General features: G+C 49.3%; 1 protein-coding gene across 7 annotated transcripts in view; it reads right to left on the bottom strand.

Annotated features, from left to right (window-relative positions):
- Window positions 1-21,238, bottom strand: part of DPF3 (double PHD fingers 3) — a 266,601-nt gene that overhangs the window by 93,986 nt on the left and 151,377 nt on the right. For all 7 annotated transcript variants that reach the window (XM_058655619.1, XM_058655618.1, XM_004584425.4 and 4 more), the window contains exons 4-5: window positions 8,800-8,927; window positions 3,285-3,380 (exon numbers count right to left, since the gene is read on the bottom strand). In XM_058655619.1, coding sequence (XP_058511602.1) covers window positions 3,285-3,380; window positions 8,800-8,927 — 224 coding nt within the window. The remainder of the gene's footprint in view (window positions 1-3,284; window positions 3,381-8,799; window positions 8,928-21,238) is intronic.

Genomic DNA, 21,238 nt, shown 5'->3' with positions numbered 1-21,238 from the left:
GTCAAAGGCTTTTGCTACACCAAATAGCTAAAGTACAAAGGACTCTCCACTCATCAGCTTTAACACCACTGAAAAGCACAGCAGTAGGTAATTCGACGGGGGCCTTCCAAGACCCCTATCGTAATGTGGGAGACCCCATTGGAGCTCCTAACCCTTGGACTTGGCTTGGCCCAGCCCTGCCAGGTAAGGCCATTTGCGGACTGAATCAGCAGACAGATTTCATCTCCTCCTCTACCCTCCCCCGCTTTCTCCCCCTCCTCCCACCCACCTCTAATGAATGAATGAATCTTGTTTTTAAAAGTTCACAAAACAGGGGCCTGAAGCGAAGGCTCAGAGGCAAAAATCCTTGCCTTGCACAGATTAAAATCCCACATGTGCACCAGTTCGTGTCCTGGCTGCTTCACTTCCCATCCAGCAACCTACTAGTAGCCTGGAAAAGCAACAGAGGATTGCCCAAAGCCTTGGGATCCTGCACCCACATGGGAGGCCCAGAAGTAGCTCCTGGCTCCTGGTTTCAGATCAGCTCAGCTCTGGCCATTGCAGTTACTTGGGGAGTGAACCAGCAGGTGGAGGATCTTTCTCTCTGTGAATCTGCCTTTCCAGTAAAATAAGCAAATCTTAAAAAAAAAAAAAAAAAAAAGAAAAGAAAAGAAAAGAAAAGTTCATGAAACACATAGTACAAAGAAAAAAACTCTTTGTACCACAAAAAAATTAATCTTTCAACTCCATTTGTATGGCCTTTTGGAAGTGCCCTTCTAGATGCCTCCTGGTGCAATGCAGGAAGGGAACCTCACTACCTATGAAGGATTCTTGCCTACCCCTCAACACACACACACACACACACACACACACACACACACACACACCTGGATCTAATCAAGTCTCCAATCAAACTAAAACATCTCATCTTTTCCCCCTGAGACACATCCCAAAATCCATAGATGCCTGAAACCTCAGATATAACTGAACCCTGAAAGTCAATGACTTTTCCATCTTATCTAAACAGTTCCCAGGCATTGTGGTTATAACTTCACTTTGAGGAACAACAGTAAAACTAACACGAATTTCTTTGTCATTCTTCCCAGTTTTACAGAAAGAAGGGTCACTCTTACTGTAGATCTCAACAATGTGTCAGCATGCAATTTTTTCTTTTCTACTGAGTCCATCTCTCCCGCCTTATTGCTTGGAACTTTTTTACGGCTTCTCTGGCATATCTGAATTGCCATTATCACTATTTTCATGCTGTGGAGTGTTGTTAAGTAAAGTAACGACCTCAACGCCAGCACTGTGATCCTATGGCCCTCAGTCAGACAAGCAAGCTGACTACTGGAGGAGGACAGCATACACAGACCGGATACACTGGACAGAGGGATGAGTCCCACCCTGGGCGGGACCTGGGAGCAGAACACACAAGATCGCATCATGCTCCCCAGAGCAGGACACCATTTAATATGATGGAGTGTCTATTTCTAGAATCTTTTCATATTTGCCGAGCACGGATTACAGCAGTTAACTGAAAGGGGACAGCATCACACCAGTGGTCATGAAATACAAGACAGAGGGAGATACTAAACATGACCACCCCACCAGATCTAGAACAATGAGAAACTCCATGACATAAACAACTCAAATTCTTTAACATGGAGGGAGAGTGAAAAATGTGTCTGGAAGCAGTACACTTAGAATAAAAGAATAAAAGAGATGCAAGTTTTAAACAAGCCAACTACAAAAAGGCATTCAAAAAAATCAGAGGGAAGTAATCAGGAAATGGATCTTAAGGAACAAAATAATTGCTATTTTTATTGGGAATAATAGTCTGATATCTGTTAGAGACAAATAGTGAGAACTATGCCAGTTAAGTGATAAAGTACTTAGAACTCATTTTCAAATATTGCAGGAAAGAAAATCAAACACAAACCAATTTAAAAAAGAATAGAAAAGAACAGAGGAAACAAGGAAGTTAATGATGGCTGTACAAGGGTGCCCTGTCAGAAAGTGACCATGCACACACAGACTCCAGCTCCTTCCAACAGGGGGGAAGGCACCTGAGCTCTCAGTGGGCATGCAACCCTTGCCCGGGGACTTGTTTAAAACAAATGTAAGGGGGTGGTTTGTATGTTGCAGCTGGCGACGCCCCCACTGAGAACTCCAGCACCCCCAGTCAGAGTGCCTGGGATCCAGTCCCAGCTACTCTGCCGGTGATGTAACTTCCTGCTAATCTCTACCCTTGGAGGCAGAAGATGATGGCTCAAGAATCTGAATTCCCTGGCCACCTGGAGTTCTTACCCATCTGAGTCCCTCCTGGTTCTCGGCTTGTGCCTGGTTCAGCCCCAGCTATTGAGGGCATCTGGTAGCGAACCAACAAGTGAACGAACAATCTTCCTCTTGCTCTGCCTTTCAGATACTTTTTTTCTTAATGGATTTTAAGACCACTTCAATCTAAACTTCTGAAGCACAAGTCCTGGTACTCTGCCCTTGCATGGTTCCTTGGATGGCAGGGAAGGCTGCCACAGTTATGGAATCCAACCCACAGAGCACTCAGGACTAACCTGACTCCCTGGGAGAGGAGGGGTTGTGCCTGGAGCCTGAGGGAACCCAGTCCCAGGGTCTGTGAGAGTCTGGTCTCTGGTGGGAGGTGGCAGTTCCTTGCTGTGGGTCCCACTGTAACTGGTTACTGACCCATGCCCTTGCAGACTCTGAGAGCTGATATGACGCGGAACACAAGGACTCTGGAAGCCCAACCTGCAACCCTGAATGCACCCCCAGGCCTGGCCCTTCCCCTGCAGGAATGACCCTGGTATCATTCCTCCTGCTGGGGCCTGTCCTCTAGGTTCTAACCTCTCTCTTACCCCATTCCAGAAGCACTCCTTTGGGAGCCAGCAGCTGGAGCCGCCATGCATCCCCAGTAGCAACTCCACAATGTACAGGGAAGCACACCCCAAACCCACCGTCCCCACCCTATTATCCCAGGGCAACAAGGCAGGAACTCTCATCCCTCTTTCGTGGCCAAGTAGCAAGCAGGGGACAGACACACACAGCCACACACCTCTCCTGGCCTTGCCACTCCTTCAGGAACTCTTCCCCACCACACGTACCCATCTCCCCTTCTCCCTCTGCAGGTCATGACCTTGGATCAGAGCCCTTGTGGAGTTCTCTTCCCAGGAGGATGGCAGACGCCACTCATCTCCAGCTCACTGGCACCTGGCTCCCCAGCAGTGATAACTGGCCTGGCTTCAGCCTCCCTTGTCACTTTGCCCTCATGGCACCCTTCCACCTCCACTCACCCGGCCTCGGGTCCGGTTCTTGCGCTTGGGAATGTCCTCTTCCAAATCCTCTTCTTCGTTCCCTTCTTCTATATTTTCATCATTTTCCAAAACCCTCTGCAATGACAAGAAAGCCAGGAGGAAAGGTGAGAAATAAGGTGCAGGCAAGGACCCAAATAGAAGATCGCCGGGGTGGTCTGTCTTCCCAGGGTCTTTCCACAAACAAGAGCCAGCCCTTACTCGGGCAGCTGCGTCCCCGGCTGCTGCCCTGAAGGAGTATGGAAATGTGGCAGTGCTGGCCTTTCCGTGTCCCAGGCCCCTGCCAGCCACACCTTTCCCAAGACATGGACCTGCATCAGTTCTCTGGTAGGCTCACTGTTCTCAGCAGGGCCAAGACGCTTTATCAAAGCCTTCATGTTATGTTCGTGTGCCAAAAGGACCACCCCAGAAACGTGTTTCTCTTTCTTCTGCCATTCTGGAACCCGGCTCTTACTGTTCGTCTGACCAGAACATGGCATCATCATCTGCTGGTGCTTTCTTAAAAAAAGATAAGATTTTCATTTTAGCACGTGACCTGCTGTGTATCCTCAACAGCTTGAATTCAAACTCTCTCTCCAGCAGCCCTACAAGTCACAGGGCAGTATAAATCCAATTTCCACGTTACAGTTGCACAGACTAAGACAGAAAACAGTTTTCACCATCTGAGTTCACACAAGGAAGCCATGGGCTTCCACTGTTCATTCGCTTGGAGCGTCCCATTCCCTCCTCAGCACCTACAGCTGACCATTTATCCCAAGGAGTTTGGAGCATTGTAAAGAAGAGGGGAGGGGAGAGTAGGGTGGGCACCTCCAGGTATAAAGGGCATAGGGAGGATAAAAATGGCAGCCAAGGATCTATTCTCTTCATCCTGGGGTGGGAGTGAGGGAAGAGGATGTGGAGCTTGTTAGGATTGCAGGGCCCTGGGAATTTCTTTATGGTCTCATTGTGTGCCTTTGGGTAAGTCATCCTCAGCGCCTCCACTTCATGCATTTATTCCACCTACATAAATGTTTACCTAGCGCCACAACTACAGAGCTGGCACTGCAAGTGCTAGGAACACAGCACGATGGCTAGTTCTGCCCCCAAACAGACTAGACAATCTTGTAGAGGAGCAGACTGAAGCAATGGTTAAGCTGTCAGAAGAACAGTGACAGGCGGTTCAACATGCTGAGGAGTGCACAGCAGGGAATGAGGACCTAACCAGGACCTGACCTAAAGGGGCTGGTACGTGTAGGATAAGGAGAACCAAGCATGGTGAGTGGGGATGGGGAAACCAGAGGAAAGGTGCCAGAGAGAACAGCATGAGCTAATTCCCTGAGGCAGGAGCAGACCAGGGCCTGTCCAAGAAGATCCTAGAAAGCACTTCAGACATGAAACCACCCAGGATAATTGTGTGGTGATGTGCAAAGAGCACACAAACTAGGAAAAGGCTCACACAGCAGCACCTACCACATGGACCTCTGACGTCTCCATCACTGTTCAAGCACCCTCTGGCCTGTTCTCCAAAGCTCAGGAAAATTCCTGCCCCTGCCTTCTGCCCAGACTGTCCTGCAGCAGGTGCAGACGGAGAAGCTGCTCACTCCCCAGTTTTCCTGAAAAAATGCCAATCAGGGCCAGTGGGTTTGTCTCTGGCTTCTCTACAAGAACACAGACATCATCTGCTAGGCATGACCTATGGCCCTGAGTTCAGTAAATGTAGACCCATTGGCCCAACACAGGTAGCCTAATAGCTAAAATCCTCACCCTGAATGCACCAGGATCCCATATGGGCACTGGCTCTAATCCTGGCAGTCCTACTTCCCATCCAGCTCCCTGCTTGTGACCTGGGAAGGCAGTGGAGGACAACCCAAAGTCTTGGTACCCTGCACCCGCGTGGGAGACCCGGAAGAGGCTCCTGGCTCCTGGCTTCAGATAAGTTGAGCTCTGGTCATTGCAGCCACTTGTGGAGTGAACCATCGGACTGAAGATCTTCCTCTCTGTCTCTCCTCCTCTCTATGTATCTGACTTTCCAATAAAAATAAAAATAAATCTTTCAAAAATATGTGGACACACAAGAGGCCTAGAGCAAACCTCTTGGCTTCCTGACCTACCGATGGGAGTGTCAGAGCAAGTCAAGGAAGACCTGCAGGAAATCCTGCGGTTACAGCAACATGCCAGGTGTAGTCATTGCACCTGCCATTATTGCTCACACAACCGTCTTGCTAACACTCCAGGCCTTGAGTCCTTGAATCACGGGATGCTCCAAGTGCCCGAGACTTAAAGGGCATTGCCTCTGGTAGGCACAATTTGGATTCCACGCTTTTTGCTTTTTTTTTTTTTTTTTTTTTTTTTTTTTTGCAATAAGGGTTTTATTACAGTACAGCATGAACTCTGGGCAGGAAGGTAAAATACAGTTGCGAGCAGAGCAGTTTAGCTGGTCCCCAGGACACCACTGGGTCTCTGCTCCTCTGCCCATCACAGTCTCCTGTCTGCGGCTCCAGGCCTTTGATGTGGAAACAGCGCCCAGGTGTTGCATTTCCTGCACGGCCACTGACAACAGAAAGCTCGCTGTGCCCACAGCATCTCAGGAGGATGCAGGAGTTCCTATTTTGGGGGCTCAGGAAATAGGAGGGAGCCCCAAGGCTGATCCTCCCTGACACGCTTGCCCTCCCTGTCCAAGGCTGCCATATGGGAAATACGTTGTAAAATAACTTTGCTGTCCCTTTCCCTCAGTCTTTACAGCGATGATAACAGTGGTTCATAGTTGAGATTTGCGAAAGAATTCCTTCTTCAAGACTCCTCAGTCTCTGGCCGACAGCAGTGCAAAGACCACCATGGGCCCTGTCTCCCATCGCCTCCAGGCACAGCAGGGGATCACCATACAATACAGAAATTCATGGCCATGATTAGAATCCGCCACATGGCTTCCTTGTCCATTTCACATGAAATCAAAAGCCACTTCCAGGTCCTGTGAGGCCTGCATGATCTGGCCCTGCTCCCCTGCCCACCTCCAGCCTAAGCCTGTGGTGCCCTGGTACTAGGCTCCGGCCATTTGGGCCTTCTGTCTCTTCCCTTAGCAACACAAGCATTTGCCCTGGCTCAGGGTCTACAAATGCGCTCTGCTCCTCTGCCCACAGAGCTCCTGCCCTAGGCTTCTCACTCGGCACACAGATGAGCTCAAGTTCCAAAACCACTACGGCTTCCTGGCGACAGTGGGTGATGGCTCCAGCAGTTAGGTCCCTGACACCCACACAGAAAACCTGGGTGGAGTTTCTGGGTGCTAGGTTAAGGCTGGCCCCATCCTGGATGCCGCAAGCATTTGGGGGAACGAACTGATATTGGAATCATGTGCACTCTCTCCCAAATAAGTCAATGACTTACGTTAGAGAACCAATGAATTCCTTGTCTTAGGACGTAACACAGAATCTGCCTCTTTGCTTACACTGAATTGTTATACTCTTTGTTCTTGTGGCATTTACCACAATTGCAATTATTTTATTGATTTTTTTCCCTTTGCTTTCTGTCTGTGTGTCACCCTAGAATACAGGTGGAAGGGACAGATCTCTCTTAGTCTTGTCTCCCCAGTACTAATCCAACATCTCCCCAGATGAGGCAAATAAACAAACAAAGCAAACAGTCCACAGCCTACCCATGTGCAACAACAAAACCTTTGCAAATATATATTTTAAAAAAAAGGCTCTGGGTTGGGAAGACCAGAGAGAGCCAGTTCAGAGAGGAGAGAAACTGGATCTGTATGGTGGCAGTGGATGTGGAGAGAAGGGATACATTCTGAATTTATGCTAACGACACAGTCGACAGGATTCCTGAGGAATGGAATGCTGGATGGGAGGAAAGGTGGGAGACAAACATGTCTGCAAGGCCATAGGTTATGGAAATCTTACAGAAGAGCGAAGAAATACAGTCCATGGCCATGTCCATTCAATCACAAAGGCTGTGACTGGAACAGCCCAGTGGAAGCCAGATTCACCAATTCATTTTGCAGCTTGACTAAGACCCAAGCCCATGCCAGGTACGAGCCAGGCCCCATGGATCCCATGGTGGAAACAACAGCAGAATCCATGAAGTGATGGACCGCACTGCCTGGTGGTACTTATTAAGTAAACCAACCACATACACTTAGTAATAATGTCATTAAAATGGCAATAAATTGACACATGAATCAATACCAATGCAAAGCCGGAGATAAATTTCATGTATATATAATCCAATTTTAATAATTTAATTCTGTTTGGTTATTAGCTCTATTGTTTAATTAATATTGATTAATACTGTAACACTACTTTAGGCCAAGCAATGTTTTGGACAACGGGGAGTCATAACACAGAAGGAGCCCCCATTACAGTCCTATGTTGTCTGCCCACTGTGGGGTGGACATGCGGGGACAGAAGCAAGCACCCTGCCTGCAGGGTGACTACAACAGTGGCCTGTTGGAGGCCTGTTGGAGGATGGGTGGGTGGTGCTGAGAAGCCCAGGGAGTTGGAGCTGGAGCCCGGATGGAGGGAAGAGGAGTAGGGGAACCAAATACTTGCAGGGAACTGACTTAAGCAGACCACAGTCTTGGACCTAGAAGGCAAACTGCTCATTCCACAGGGACAAGAACCCATCTGTTTTGTTTAGCACCACAACACCAGGATCTAGCATGCCACCCAGTGCTCAACAGCTTCATAAGTACTTTCTGGGGACAGGTGTTTGGCACAGCACTGAAGATGCAGTTGGGGATATCGTCATCTCATATAGGAGTATCTGGTTTGAGTTGCAGGTCTGCTTCTGATGCAGCTTCCTGCTAATGCACACCCTGGGAGGCAGAGGGGGAAGGCTCAAGTAGCTGGATGCCTGCTACCCATGCGGGAGACCTGGACTGAATTCTGGAATCCCAGCTGTGGCCTGACCCAGTCCTAGCTGTTGTGGACATTTGCGGAGTACCTAGCAGATGAATGCTTACTTGGTCCATTTCTCTTTCTTTCTCTCTATGCCTTTTAAATAAGCAACAAAAAATACACATTTTTTAAATGCATACATATAGGAGGCACTGTAGCAGTGCAGCACATTAAGTTACCACCTTGTAGCACCAACCCTTGCCGCTCACATGGGAGACCCAGATGGAGTTCCTGTCTCTTGGCTTCAGCCTGGCCCAGTTCTGGCTGTTACAGACATTTGGGGAGCAAACCAGCTAACGAAAGATTTCTCTCTCTCTCTCATCCTCCCTCCCTCCCGTCTCTCTGTTGCTCTGTCTGTCTTTCCAACAAATATATAACTCTATAAGATGGTTCTCAGTGCTAAAAGGGACATCAGGGACAAGAACCAATTTGAGACCAACAATGCCTTCTTCTGGAGATGCGCTAAACCCGAGGAGAACCTGGGAACCTCCTACTGACAGCGCCACAGGCATTTGAGGTGCAGCTTAGGCCCTCGTGACAGGACCCAGATGTGATGCTGACTTCTAGAAGGAAGCACGCCAAGGTGCCCTGGGTGAACCCCCATCCACCTGCAGACACACCTGTATTTCCTGGATGCTCTCCTCCTCTCGGACATCTACCTTCTTTTCCACACCCTCACCGCGGAGCAGGGCTTCCAGCGTGGTGCTTTCCGAGGTGAACCCATCCTTCTTCAGAGGCAGCTCCACTTCTGAAAAACAGAAAGGAAAAGCAGGTCAGGCAGCTGGTGGCGAGTAGCACAGCACGGGAGGGAGGAGGAAGGGAGGTGGGAGCTCACAGCGACCATGGCTCCTGGGTGTGACTCAGATGGCCTCTGCCGTTTCCTTCCACTGGAACAGAAACACCAGAATCCATCTCTAATTCATAGTCGAGAGGCAGATTTCTTCCTTTTTAGAGTAATGAACATATTTTTATTTATTTGAAAAACAGAGAGAGAGAAATAAATTAGTCTTGAATCTCCTGATCCCCTTCTAAAATGTTCGTGAGAGCCAATTCTGGACCAGGTAGAAGCCAAAAACAAGAACTCCAACCAGGTCTCCCACGTGGGTGTCAGCAGCCCAAGCACTTGAGCCATCACCTGCTGCTTCCCAGAGTATGGATTGGTAGGAAGCTGCATCGAAAGCAGGGGCGGGATCCCATCTCAGGACTCTGATGTGAGCTGTGAGCGACAGAATGTGCCACGCCTGCCCCTGCCCAGAGATGGATGCTAACCTTGGCCACACTCTCAGTGAATGCTGGAGAAGAGCAAAAAAGTCAGCAGGTGGATGTGGGACCAGACCACCTTTATCTCTGTCTGGCATGGCCCACCTCTCTGGCCATGTGACTTTGGACAAATCGCCTGAGAGCCCGGAGCCCCTTTCTGCATCTCCACAGTGAGGATCACACAATGGTTTCCTGGGACAGCCACGTGTTCCCTCAAGCCATTCACCATTGGCCCCAACCAGGCCTGCTCTCCAATCTGTCCTCACTCTCATCTGGCAGTCCTGCCACCTCCCCCAGGCCATGCTGGCTGCCCAGCTCCAGTTTGCTCCTTGAATAGTTATCTGCACCGCAGAAATGCCGTTCTCCTCTGCTCATCAGAGACGTGTAGATCCCCAAAGCTGGGTGAAAAGACAAGAGTGGGAGGAGATAAGGGAATATGGAACTATATCATAAAATGATAGCAATAATAATAAAATGTAAAAAAAAAGAAACAAACAAACAAAAAAGAAAAGACAAGAGTGAGAGCAACGTGCTGAATGGATGCACTAAGGTGAACTCTGTCAACCAACAGACCTTGGAAAGATTTTCTCAGTGCTGGAGCAAAGAAACTGACAATGTCTCAGGGCTATCAAAACCACTCAAGTAACATCAGAACACTCTTCCCCACATTGCAGTCTCTAAGGAATCACCAAAGGGCCGTTCCCTATCCCCAGCTGCAGAAGTAGTTTGACAGCAAGGAGTGGTCCCTTTCCCCCTCCTCCACTGTGGACACAGGAGAAAACACAAAAACAAAACAAAAAAACTGAAACATTTGTCCCAGCTACCTTCTTGCATACCTGACCTTCCCCACACTAATCAGAGGCCTACAAGGGTGTGCATCCCTCTCAACTATCTGAATGATATTAAGAAAAAAATTAAAAGTTAAAAAAGTGAGGTCAACTACCCGACAGTAACCAGGTCCACAGGAGGGAAGCCCTAACGCCTAGCACAGGGGAGACCAGTAGAACGCGAATCACATCAGGAATTTGACTAACTGGAGCTTGAGGTCACTCAGCTGAAAGCGGTGGTGGCCAGAGCCAGCTCTGCTCATAAGAGAGATGAGAGAGAAGCTCAACTCCTTCCAACCCCTTCCTTAAGTGTGCCCCAAACTTCTAATTTAATAGAGGTAGGGTTATTTTTCTCATTGAAAACAGAAACCTGAGCCCAACACAGGTAGCCTAGTGGCTAATGTCCTCATCTTGCATGTGGTGGGAATCCCATATGGGTACCGGTTCATATCCCAGCTGCTCCCACTTCCCTTCCAGCTCCCTGCTTCTGACCTCGGAAAGCATTAGAGGATGACCCAAAGCCTTGGGACCCTGCACTCGTGTGGGAGACCCAGAAGAAGCTCCTGGTTCCTGGCTTCAGATCAGCTCAGCATTGGCCATTGCAGATACTTGGGGAGTAAACCAGCATCTGTCTCATTGTCTGTCTGTCTCTCTCTCCAATTCTGACTTTTAAATAAAATAAGTAAACCTTTTAAAACATAAAAGTATAAACTTAATATAAAAGATATCATAATCTGAGTTTGCTCTAATCTCTCCTCTGATCCTGCACCTGACTCTCACTAATGGGAGGGGCACCCACTCCCTTGCCATAAAACGCGTGGCCATCACCACTGTGTCAGGTAAGAGGGATGCAAGAAGATGCAACAAGAGACCCTGGGTAAGAGTCAGAGAGGAAGATGGGCCTCTTCGAGGGGAACTGAGAGCTAGAATGTGGGCACTATTTATAAACGTGTGGGTGGAATTAGGGGAAGCATCCTGGGGGACCTGACATGGGGGCCCTTACCCCTGCTGTCCCTGGAGGGTCACAGGGGGAGCATTTGCAAGAACATGAATACAACACTGTAGCAGACCCCAGACTGTGGCTGTGCCTCACAGCTCAGGTGCCAAGAAACCAAGGGAAGGCAGAGCCCAGCCCCTGTTCTTCCCCCATCTGCCCCCGTACTCCACCTTCCTTCCCAATCCTCTCTCACCAGCCAGCCTCAACAGAAGGCCAGAGGGCACCTGAGCCTTGCAGACATTGAGGTCAGCATCCAAGGTACACAATGTGGATCTGGAAGGACAGTGGCAAACGGGCAGCACAGCCAAGCCTTGTCCACAGGGCTTCATTCTGACCACAATGGAGCTGTATCTACCCTGCCCATTTCTTTCACCAAGAACAAAGTCAGAACTTCACTCTGCTTTCCCTAACTGCGATGACACACTAAGGCTGGGAACTTCTACAAAGACAAGAGGTTTGCATCACTTGCAGTTCTAGCAGTTAAAGGGCCCAGGGCCATCTTCTGCTCCATCTGCCCAAGGTAGGAACATGTGCCAGAGGGAAGCCTCCATCACCAGCCAGGCAGCAGAACAACCCAGGGCTAATGCTCTGGTCAAGCTTCCCTAAACAACCCACACTCTGGAGCTCTAACTCAGGGTCCCCCAAGAACGACATCTACCCCTTCCAAGGGCAGCCCCACGAGGACCTACAGACATCCCACCAGGGCCCACCTCTCACTCGGCATCCAGGACACCAAAAGCTTCCAAGAGCCATTAAGACAAAAAACCATGTCCAAGCCACGAGGAAGGGCGTCCCAAGCACCCCATCAAACCCAAACAAACATGTATCCCTGGATGACTGTTCTCCAGCAGGAAAGAGGGTGGGAAGGACAAACAGCATGTCCCGTATTCCCTGGGAGGCCAGGTGTTCAAGATTTTTTTTAACATGAAAGTAGTGCAAAGGATCTACCCCCAGCAGAAAGTATTATCACTACATCAGATACCCTGGAACCCCACCTGTCACCCAGTCAGCCAACCAAGATTCACTGGGCACCTGGCATGTGACTACACTGTGCTGGATGGAGAGACATAGGACATACATACATACATGGTAAACACAGGTGCTGCATTTAGGCAGTTTCCAATTTAAAGAGACAGAAATTAGAGGTGGGTGTTTGGCACAGAGATTAAGATGCCACCCGGGATGCCACAGGTCCATTCCAAAGCATCTGGGCTCAAGTCCCAGCTCTGCTTCCAATTCACCTGCCTGCTAGTGTGCACTCCAAGAGGCAACAGGTCATCGGTCAAGGACTTGGGAGCCTACCAATCACAGGAGAGACCCAGCCTGAATTGCAGGCTCCAGGCTTTGGCCTAGCCCAGCCCCAGGCTCAGCTGTTGCAGGCACAGCTGTCAAGCTCTCTGCTGTCAAGCTCTCTGCCTTTCAAATAAATCAAACAAGCAAATAAAGAGACAGGTATGAAAAGCCAAACCCAAGTTGGGGATACTGTGAGTCACTATAAGAGCTACAGAGGAGGACACAGTAAGTGTGAAAGAGGAGAGGCAGTGCATATCTGCTTTAGATCAGGGAGCGAGGGGAGACCTGTCTGATAAAGTTATGGTTGAGTTGAGTGTCGTGTGTGTTGAGAGTGCAGCCAGAGGCCACCCACATTACAGATGATCTCTTTTCCTAAGTTGGAGATGTCTTCCAAATGTCTAATCTGAAACAATTAAAGTGTACTGCCTCAAAAGCCAACAGCTGGTTGCCATCCCTCAAACTGATGATAATCATATATCTTGTATATTTAAGTTCATATGTTAGTGCCCCCCTCCACAAACCCTGTTCCCAGAAGTGAACAGCACTTTGGAACTGGCATAGTCCCTATAGATCACCTGACCTGAGCATCTCAGGTGAGCTACGTTAAGACACATAGAATTTAAGCAACTTCACCCAAAGCCACACCACTAGCTGGACACGAAGGCAGCTCTCCCAGGTGACACTGAGAGCATGACTGGAGGTCCGAGTCCTTGTCCAGATGCTCCTTCCCTTAAGAAGGAGATACACAGTGGACTGTTCTATTGAAAGCTGGAAAGATTACAAATGAAAACCACAGTAATACACCTAACTCACAGAGCATCACAGCTTAGCGACACAGTGCATTGTCACCAAATGTCAGTGTCCCTTTGTGACCAGAGGGGCTGATTGGGAACTGAAGGTGCTGCCACTACCCCACATCATTCTCTTTAAAACTTGAATTCTCATCATGGGCAGGAGAAAAGACCAGGGTCTCACAGGTACCACTTTCATGACACTGTAAAGTACAAAACTCTGGGTGGCAACACCGTCACTCAGAGACCATTTGATTTCTTAGTAGTAATTGACAGGCCCAGGCTGAGCTCCAGCTGTATTTGCATTTGTGTACAAGGGTACCTCGAAAAGTCTGTAGAAACCAGAAATAAAAGATGAGTTTATTATGTTGCAAAAAAAAAAAAAGGCTAAAATCCTTGTATGCAAGCTGTCTTCAGAAAGTTCACAGAAAATGTATTAGGACGCGAGAATGCATAGGTTATACAACTTGTTTAACAAAATAAGTATGTTTTGGCCCCATCTTCCACAAACATTCTGACACACTCTTGCCTTTATGCATGCAGAGGGCTTGGCATCTGCTACTGCTCTGGCAGAATCCCATCCCCCCACATCCAAGAATGCAACCATCCCATTTTACAGAGGAGGACGGTGCAGCATGAGATTTCGAACTTGCTGAAAGTATCACACAGCTGCAGAAGTGCAATGGCCAACCTTGAACTCAATGTGCTTCCACAACCCCTCCAGCTAAGCAGCTGCACAGACTCCACCTGGCTCTCTAGACCAGAAAGGTCTTGAAAGAAAGATCTTGGGCTTGGCAGCGTGGCCTAGTGGCTAAGGTCCTCGCCTTGATCCCATATGGCCGCTGGTTCTAATCCCGGCAGCTCCACTTCCTCTCTATCTCTCCTCCTCTCAGTATATCTGACTTTGTAATAAAAATAAAATAAATCTAAAAAAAAAAAAAAAGAAAGAAAGATCTTTCTCCAAACCTCTGTGTCTCTCCCTTACACTCCTAGACTCCTTGCACTGTTCCCACACTTTAAGGTAAAAGGCAGATGTGGGCTGAGGCTGAGTCATTTTTGTCATGGCTCTGGGTTCTGTTCTTACAAACATCCCCAGTGACGCCTGTTTTCTGCAACAGCACCAACCTCTACAGAATTGTTCATTTCCTCTTCCCCTACTGATTGAGCCTCTCTCCTACTTTCACATAACTCAGTCACTTGCTCCTCTTTAATCACACTTCGCCTGATAGACACAGGATAAGAATCAGGAGATGAAATGCAACCAAAATTGGAAACATGCAATGAGCCCTCCTACATGCTCGGTTTGGGAAGCAGTGTCCTACAGCACCTAGAGCCCAGTCTGCTCCCGAGGCAAAAGAAACAGAAAGATAGCCTTCCTCAGGCTCACTGAGAAGTTCAAGGCTATCACTCTTGCCTCGTGACCAAAATACTGAATTAACTCAGTATTAGCACACCACTGCTTTCACACAGCCCCTGACAATCAAACCCTAGCCTTGCCAATTATATTTTATAAGATGTATTTATTTAAAAGGCATAGTTACAGAAACACAAACACACACACAGAATCTTCCATCCAGTGTTTCACTCTCCAAATGGCCACAACAGCCAGAGCTTGCCTGATCCAAAGCCAGGAGTCAGCAGCCTCTTCTGTTTCTAGTATGTGGGTTCGGGGACCCACGCACTTGGGTCATCCTCTACTGCTTTCTGTGGTCATCAGTAGCGAGCTGGGTCAGAAGTAGAATGACCTGGATTCCAACTGGTCATCGTTTAGGATGCCAGCACTGCAAGGAAGGTTTTACCAACTTCGCCACAGCACCAGCCTTAAGCTTTGCCATTTATTGGTAAAGGACATGGGCTGGTAACTTACCCCAACTCTGTTCAATGGGGTGATCATGGTTCTGGTGCCAGGCAAGGTAATACATTGTGTAATAAAACTCTGAAAGGATCCACAAACAAACCTAGTGTGGGAAACAGGGTGGAAAATGTAACTTATCAACTTTTACTTGGCTCACCCGCTCTTTAAAACTTGGATTCAAAATTAGACCATAGGAGTAAGCGCTTGGTCAAGGATCAACAATGCCCACATCCTGCTTCAGAGCATCTGGTGTCAATTTTCAGCTCCAGCTCCTGAAACCAGCTTCCTGCTATTGCGGACCCTGGAAGGCAGCAGCCAAGGCTGAATTCCTGCCAGTCATGTGAGAGACCTGGCTTTAGTTCCGGGTGCTTGGGAAGTAATCAAGGGATGGCAGTTCTTTCTCCCCTCTGTGTAACCCTGCCTTTCAAGCAAACAAATAATTTTTTTTTTTTAAAAAAAGGACCATTTGGGCAGGTACCACAGTGTAGTATATTAAGTTTCTACCTACAACGCTGGCATCCCATATGGGAGCTGTTTTAAGTCCTGGCTGCTTCACTTAATCCAGCTCTCTGATAATGTGCCTGGGAAAGAGGTAAAAGATGGCCCAAATCCTTGGGCCCCTGCATGCATGTGGAAGACCTAGAAGAAGCTCCTGGCTCCTTGCTTCAGCTAAGACTGGGTCATTGCAGCCATCTGAGAAGTAAACCAGTGGACAGAAAATCTCTCCCTCTTTTCTCTCTCTGTAAATCTGCCTGTCAAATAAAAGTACACAAATCTGGGCCTGGCACAATAGCCTAGTGGCAAAAGTCCTCACCTTGCACGCACTGGGATCCCATATGGGTGTCAGTTTGTACCGGCCACCCTGCTTCCCATCCAGCTCCCTGCTTGTGGCCTGGGAAAGCAGTCAAGGACAATCCAAAGTCTTAGGACCCCACACCTGCGTGGGAGAACCAGAAGAAGTTCCTGGCTACTGGCCTTGGATAATTGAGCTCTGGCCATTGCAGTCACTTGGGGAGTGAATCATTATACAGAAGATCTTCTCTGTCTCTCCTCCTCTCTGTATATCTGACTTTTCAATAAAAAGTTTTTTAAAAAAAGTATACAAATTTTTTAAGTAGCGCATACTATGATTTTCTCCCCCAAATGGCACGGATTTAAATATGGTTCTCAATATGCAGTGCCATGCCCAGAGCAGCAGTCTAATTGAGTGGTGCTTGAGCCGTGGTTGCAAAACACTATGGGTAAGGCTCACAAGGTCAGAGTAAAAGCTTAACTACTGCTCCTCTTCCCGAGAAAACTGCTCTGTGCTCCACAGTTCCTGGCCACAGAGGTCCCAGAATGAAGGGGGACGGGGGAACGTAACAGGTCTAAATACTCCCACGACAAGCATCCTAGACAGGCTCCCCGTTGAGCCCACAGGGATTCACTGATTCAGTCTTACTCTAACATGGCTCATCGGGATACGGGATTTAGTAATCCCTTACAAGTGCACTCACTGTGAACCTCACACAAACTAGAAGATCACATAACCTGGTAGGAGACATCCAACATTTAACATTAAAAGAAAATGATCCAACACACACACACACACACACACACACACACGTGTAAATCACCTTAAAATTAGCCTGATCTTATACACATGGATATCAACCCACGGATCGTTACTCTCTGTGGAGCAGCAGCAGCTGTCACCCAAGCCAGCTCCCTCCCTGGGCCCCCGGAAGCAGCACTGCTTCCACGTCTAATTGGGAACAGAGATACTCCTTGGGTGACTTCCAGCACGATCCATCACACCAGAGACAGCTTCTGTGCAAACCGGAGCAAATCGGTTTCCAAATAAGAAAAAACCTCTTAGACAAACAAGGATTGAAGCATGGAAAGTCCTTTTTTTTTTCCCCCAAGAAAACAAAACAAAGAGGAGGAGGAGGAAAGCACAAATAACAGCAAAGTAAAACAAAACAAAACAGAAGAATAGGAAGAAGACAATGTTGGTGAAGAGCAGTGGCTTCTCTCCAGGGCCATGGACAGGGCCACCGTTCGCCCAGGTACAGATCAAAGCCACCCGCCTTTCACACAGGTGCCCTATGCTTGCCGCCCCAATGCACAGGAAGAAAAGCTTCCACTGGGCTGCTGGAGCCACCAAGCTCATTAACAGGATGTGGGTGAGATGAGTCTGAAAGTGCAACATGGGAGCACAGTGAGTAATTAAATCCCGGGTCATTTAAAAATGCAAAAGCCTTAGATGTCACAAGCTCGTGGAGCCTCTGACTCCTGCTCTTCGTTCTTTGGCACAGGATGGAGGACTGGGAACCTGCAAGTCATGTATGGATTATAATAAAATATGCCACATGAGGAAGGAAAAAAAACAGATTAGGACAGTTCTTCTTCAGGGAAATACACAAAGAGAGGAGCTGTCTGTTAGCTGTCGAGTTTGCAAGAGATACCATCTTTCAGAAGGCTTGCCCCTGGGGGAAATGGTGGTGAAGCCCCCCGACAAGGCATCTCCATCCATCCATCCTTCACGGGCTCACTCTGATGCAGGGGCCTGGAGATAGTCACAGATCCAGAGGGAGTGAGAAATCTCACACACAATAGCAAAGAATCCTCCTGTTTAATCACAGACTCGTGGTGTGTGTGTGTGTGTGTGTGTGTGAGAGAGAGAGAGAGAGAGAGAGAGAGAGAGAGAGAGAATTACCTGCCTCTAGTTTATCCTCTAAAAATACAAATGCACAGTTTTCTCTTCTGGATGCTTATTATTTTGAGGAATTAAGCTCATCATGTTCCTAGGGATTTATACACTAACTTACACCAAGAAGCAAGAAGCTTAAGAATCATTATTTTGTTTATCCCCATTGGGCTCTCAGACTCATGGGGAGGGAGAAACAGTGGGAACGAGGGCTCCCGCAGGTACTATCTCTCAGTCCACAGGGGCAGAAATGGGGGGTGGGAAGGAAGGGACACAGGCCCAATCTCCAATAACGGTGGCACAGCCGGAATCAGCTGCTGGTCCCCAAGGGGCACCACTGTCTTGGCTATATTTGATTCCCATTTTTGTGACTCACAAAGCTCCAAAGAAATGAGGCTCACACTGAGGGCACATCACCCAGGCTGCCTCTACTTATTTTGGGATCCTGGAATATCCACGGGAGATTGACCTTCTGGCCACGTGGCACTGCTGTCCCTACCTGCTGGCCCCGCAGTAGGCATCTGAGGATGAGACTTAGCATGAGGTCGGGACCATACACAGGTTTCCCCCCACCCCCAACCACCCATCCCTGAGTCATGGAAATGCAACCACATCAACAAAGCAAGTCATCATGGACTGGTCTGTGGCTGAGGTACCACGGCACAGTATGAGGGTGAGGGTGGGCAGAATCTAGCAGGTAAACTATTTCCAAGGATGGGTAAGGAAGTGGGGAGAAACTGGTCAGAGGGACAAAGTTGCAATAAGACCATATAACGCATGGCAAGCAGGGCTATTAATTATGTATCCTGCACTTGAAAACTGCACACCCAACAGACCTTCACTGTGGTTCTCTTCAGAAAATTCAGCAGCGGAGCTGACAGATATGTTCATGAGCTTCATTTCATCATTTCACGGTGTATGTCTGCAGCAAAGCACCCTGAGGTTTGCCACAAACATGCATGATCCTTAACAATACACCTTAACAGAGCTGGCACAGAGAAAATCAAAACACAACTAGGCAAGGATCAAGCAGGTTAAGCTGCTACCTGTACAGCTGGCATCCCATACCAGTGCTTCAATTTGAGTCCTGGCTGCTCCACTTCGGATCCAGCTCCCTGCTAATCGCCTAGGGGAACAAAGCAGAATGGCAGAAGAGCCCAGGCCCCTGCTACCCAGGGTTGCTGCCTCTAGTCCAGCCCCACTATCCCAACTCTGCAGCCATTTGAGAAGTAAACCAGAGGATGGAGAGCCAACTTGCTCCACCTGCCAAATAAATAAACCTTATTTTTTTAAAAAAGGGAAAAAAATAGCCAGATGGACCTGCCCTTGCATCCCACAGCTAACAGGTGTGGTTAAGCAGAAAGGAAGCCTCAAGCCTCACAAGTTCACCTCTGGTGCCCCAGGTGGGGATGTAGGAAGGCTGAGTTCGGGGACCTAAGGGCCTCAGTCTTTCAAACCAAGGTTGTGACAAGGCAGAGGGATGGGTGTCCCATAGCCAGGAATCAGGTCCTCTCTCCTCAGTAAACAAGGTTCTAGAGTGGGGCACTCGGAACACACAAGTTTCCAACCTGCACCAGAGACCACATCCTTCTGCTGAGCAGCAAGCTATCTGCAAGGAGCTCACAGCGGCTGCCGGGGTCACAGACAGCATTCTCCTGGGGCCCTTGACCTGCCAGCAGTGCAGTGTCATGGTGGCATTGTGGTGCCTCCTCACACTTGCCAGGCCCCTCAATCCCACACCACGCTCAGAGTAAGCCTTGTTTAGGCAGCATGATGCAGTTTCCACAGATGCACAGCTGAGGCCATGGTGCTTAAGAAATTCCCTCAAATCACAAAAGCCCAAGGGTGGAAGGATCTGCATTTGAACCCAGGCATTGTGATCCTTGGCTGTTTTAGCACAGGAAAGACCCTACAGCCTAAAACCAAAGACAGCTGAGACGGCAGAACTCAAATAGGCCTCCCTGGCTTGGCTTGGAACCAGAGGGGCCATCCAGCTCTGCTGCCCAAGGCTTCTCCTCACTGGCCCAAGTCTCCATCAACCGTGAGAGTTCAATCCTGCTCCCAATGCCGAAGCTCCAACTCTGGACACATTTCCTCTCCTTGCCCTGTTCCTGAATCTTTACCATCCACTCTCTTGGTGCCAAGCCCCTTGCAGAGTGGTACGGACGCACATGCGCCCTGTCCTTCCAGTGCTGGGCAGGCAGCAGCATCCGTGGGCTGCATTCTTAGGCTCAACCCCACGCTCTTTACGCGGTCCTGCCAGGATCACCCATGGAGACTGCAGTAGCCCCACTACTGCCCTGCCCACTCTCGGCTTCCAGTCCCTCTCCTTGCCCAGCCCCATATCCCAGAGCCCCCTGCGAAGTGCAGTAGTGATGAGGACACCCAGGCTACACCCCAGGCTCCAGGTCTAGCTTTCCCTGAGACTCCCAGGAAAGCCAAGGGAATTAAGTCTCTGGGGCCACAAACATGGCAGCATGAAGTGGGGCTGCAGCCACATGCCCACCTCTCTGGCTCCCCCACTCCTGAGGTCCACGGAGCAAAAGATGCCACTGCCGCAGGCCTCCAGGATGGATGGCTGCAGGCTCTGACATTGCAGGAAGGAGATAAATGACTGGTCATTTCCCCCTGATGCACTTGAAGGCATCCATTCTCCCAGCTGTACCAAGCTCAGGCAGCCCCCCGCACAGAGACAGATAAGCATGGGCAGTCGGGTGGGAGCGCAACATCCTTCCCCTCTTGGAAGGACACAGCCAGACTCCTCTGCAGGCCGGGGGAAGGTCATGCTGTCCATTGGCTCACACCTGGCTCCAGGCGCCACGGGGCCCTTGCCTCATTCCGCCCCCACGGTGCCCACCCCCGCCCTGCTCATCCATCTGAGAAGCACTCAGCAGAGGGGGAAGGGCTGGGGGGCACAGGGAGCCCGCTGACAGGCTCATCAATCTCAGACTACATGCTTGGCACACTGGCGTCCCTTAAGTTGTTCCCGGATAGGGAGGGTGCTGGAGGAGCCGGGGGGACTGTCTTGGGGAGAAGAGAAATCGCGCCGAACCTCAGAGCACAAATGGTGGAGGAAGCCTGGAGACTATTAAAATGTGGGACATGCACAAAAGCAGTAGGGAACTAATTAAGATGCAGGATTTTCAAAGGCTGGGGAAGTTGGCCGCAGCCGGCTCCCATCTGGAGAGTTCTCTGGCAGTTCAGGTCGGCAGGGACAGTACCCCAGGCACGTTAAGTAGCCCTCCCTACCCTGCTGGATGACCCCCTTAGGAATGGATGCCCCTTTGAGGGTCCCCATTACTTCCTGGCTGCCTAGCTTTGGCCCCCCTCTCCTTTGGGGCACCCCA

The sequence above is a fragment of the Ochotona princeps genome, chromosome 26 (genome assembly GCF_030435755.1).
Source record: "Ochotona princeps isolate mOchPri1 chromosome 26, mOchPri1.hap1, whole genome shotgun sequence".
In the NCBI taxonomy this organism is placed as follows: domain Eukaryota; kingdom Metazoa; phylum Chordata; class Mammalia; order Lagomorpha; family Ochotonidae; genus Ochotona; species Ochotona princeps.
Note: the sequence above shows the minus strand (reverse complement) of the source record. Positions and strands in the feature narration are given on the sequence as shown.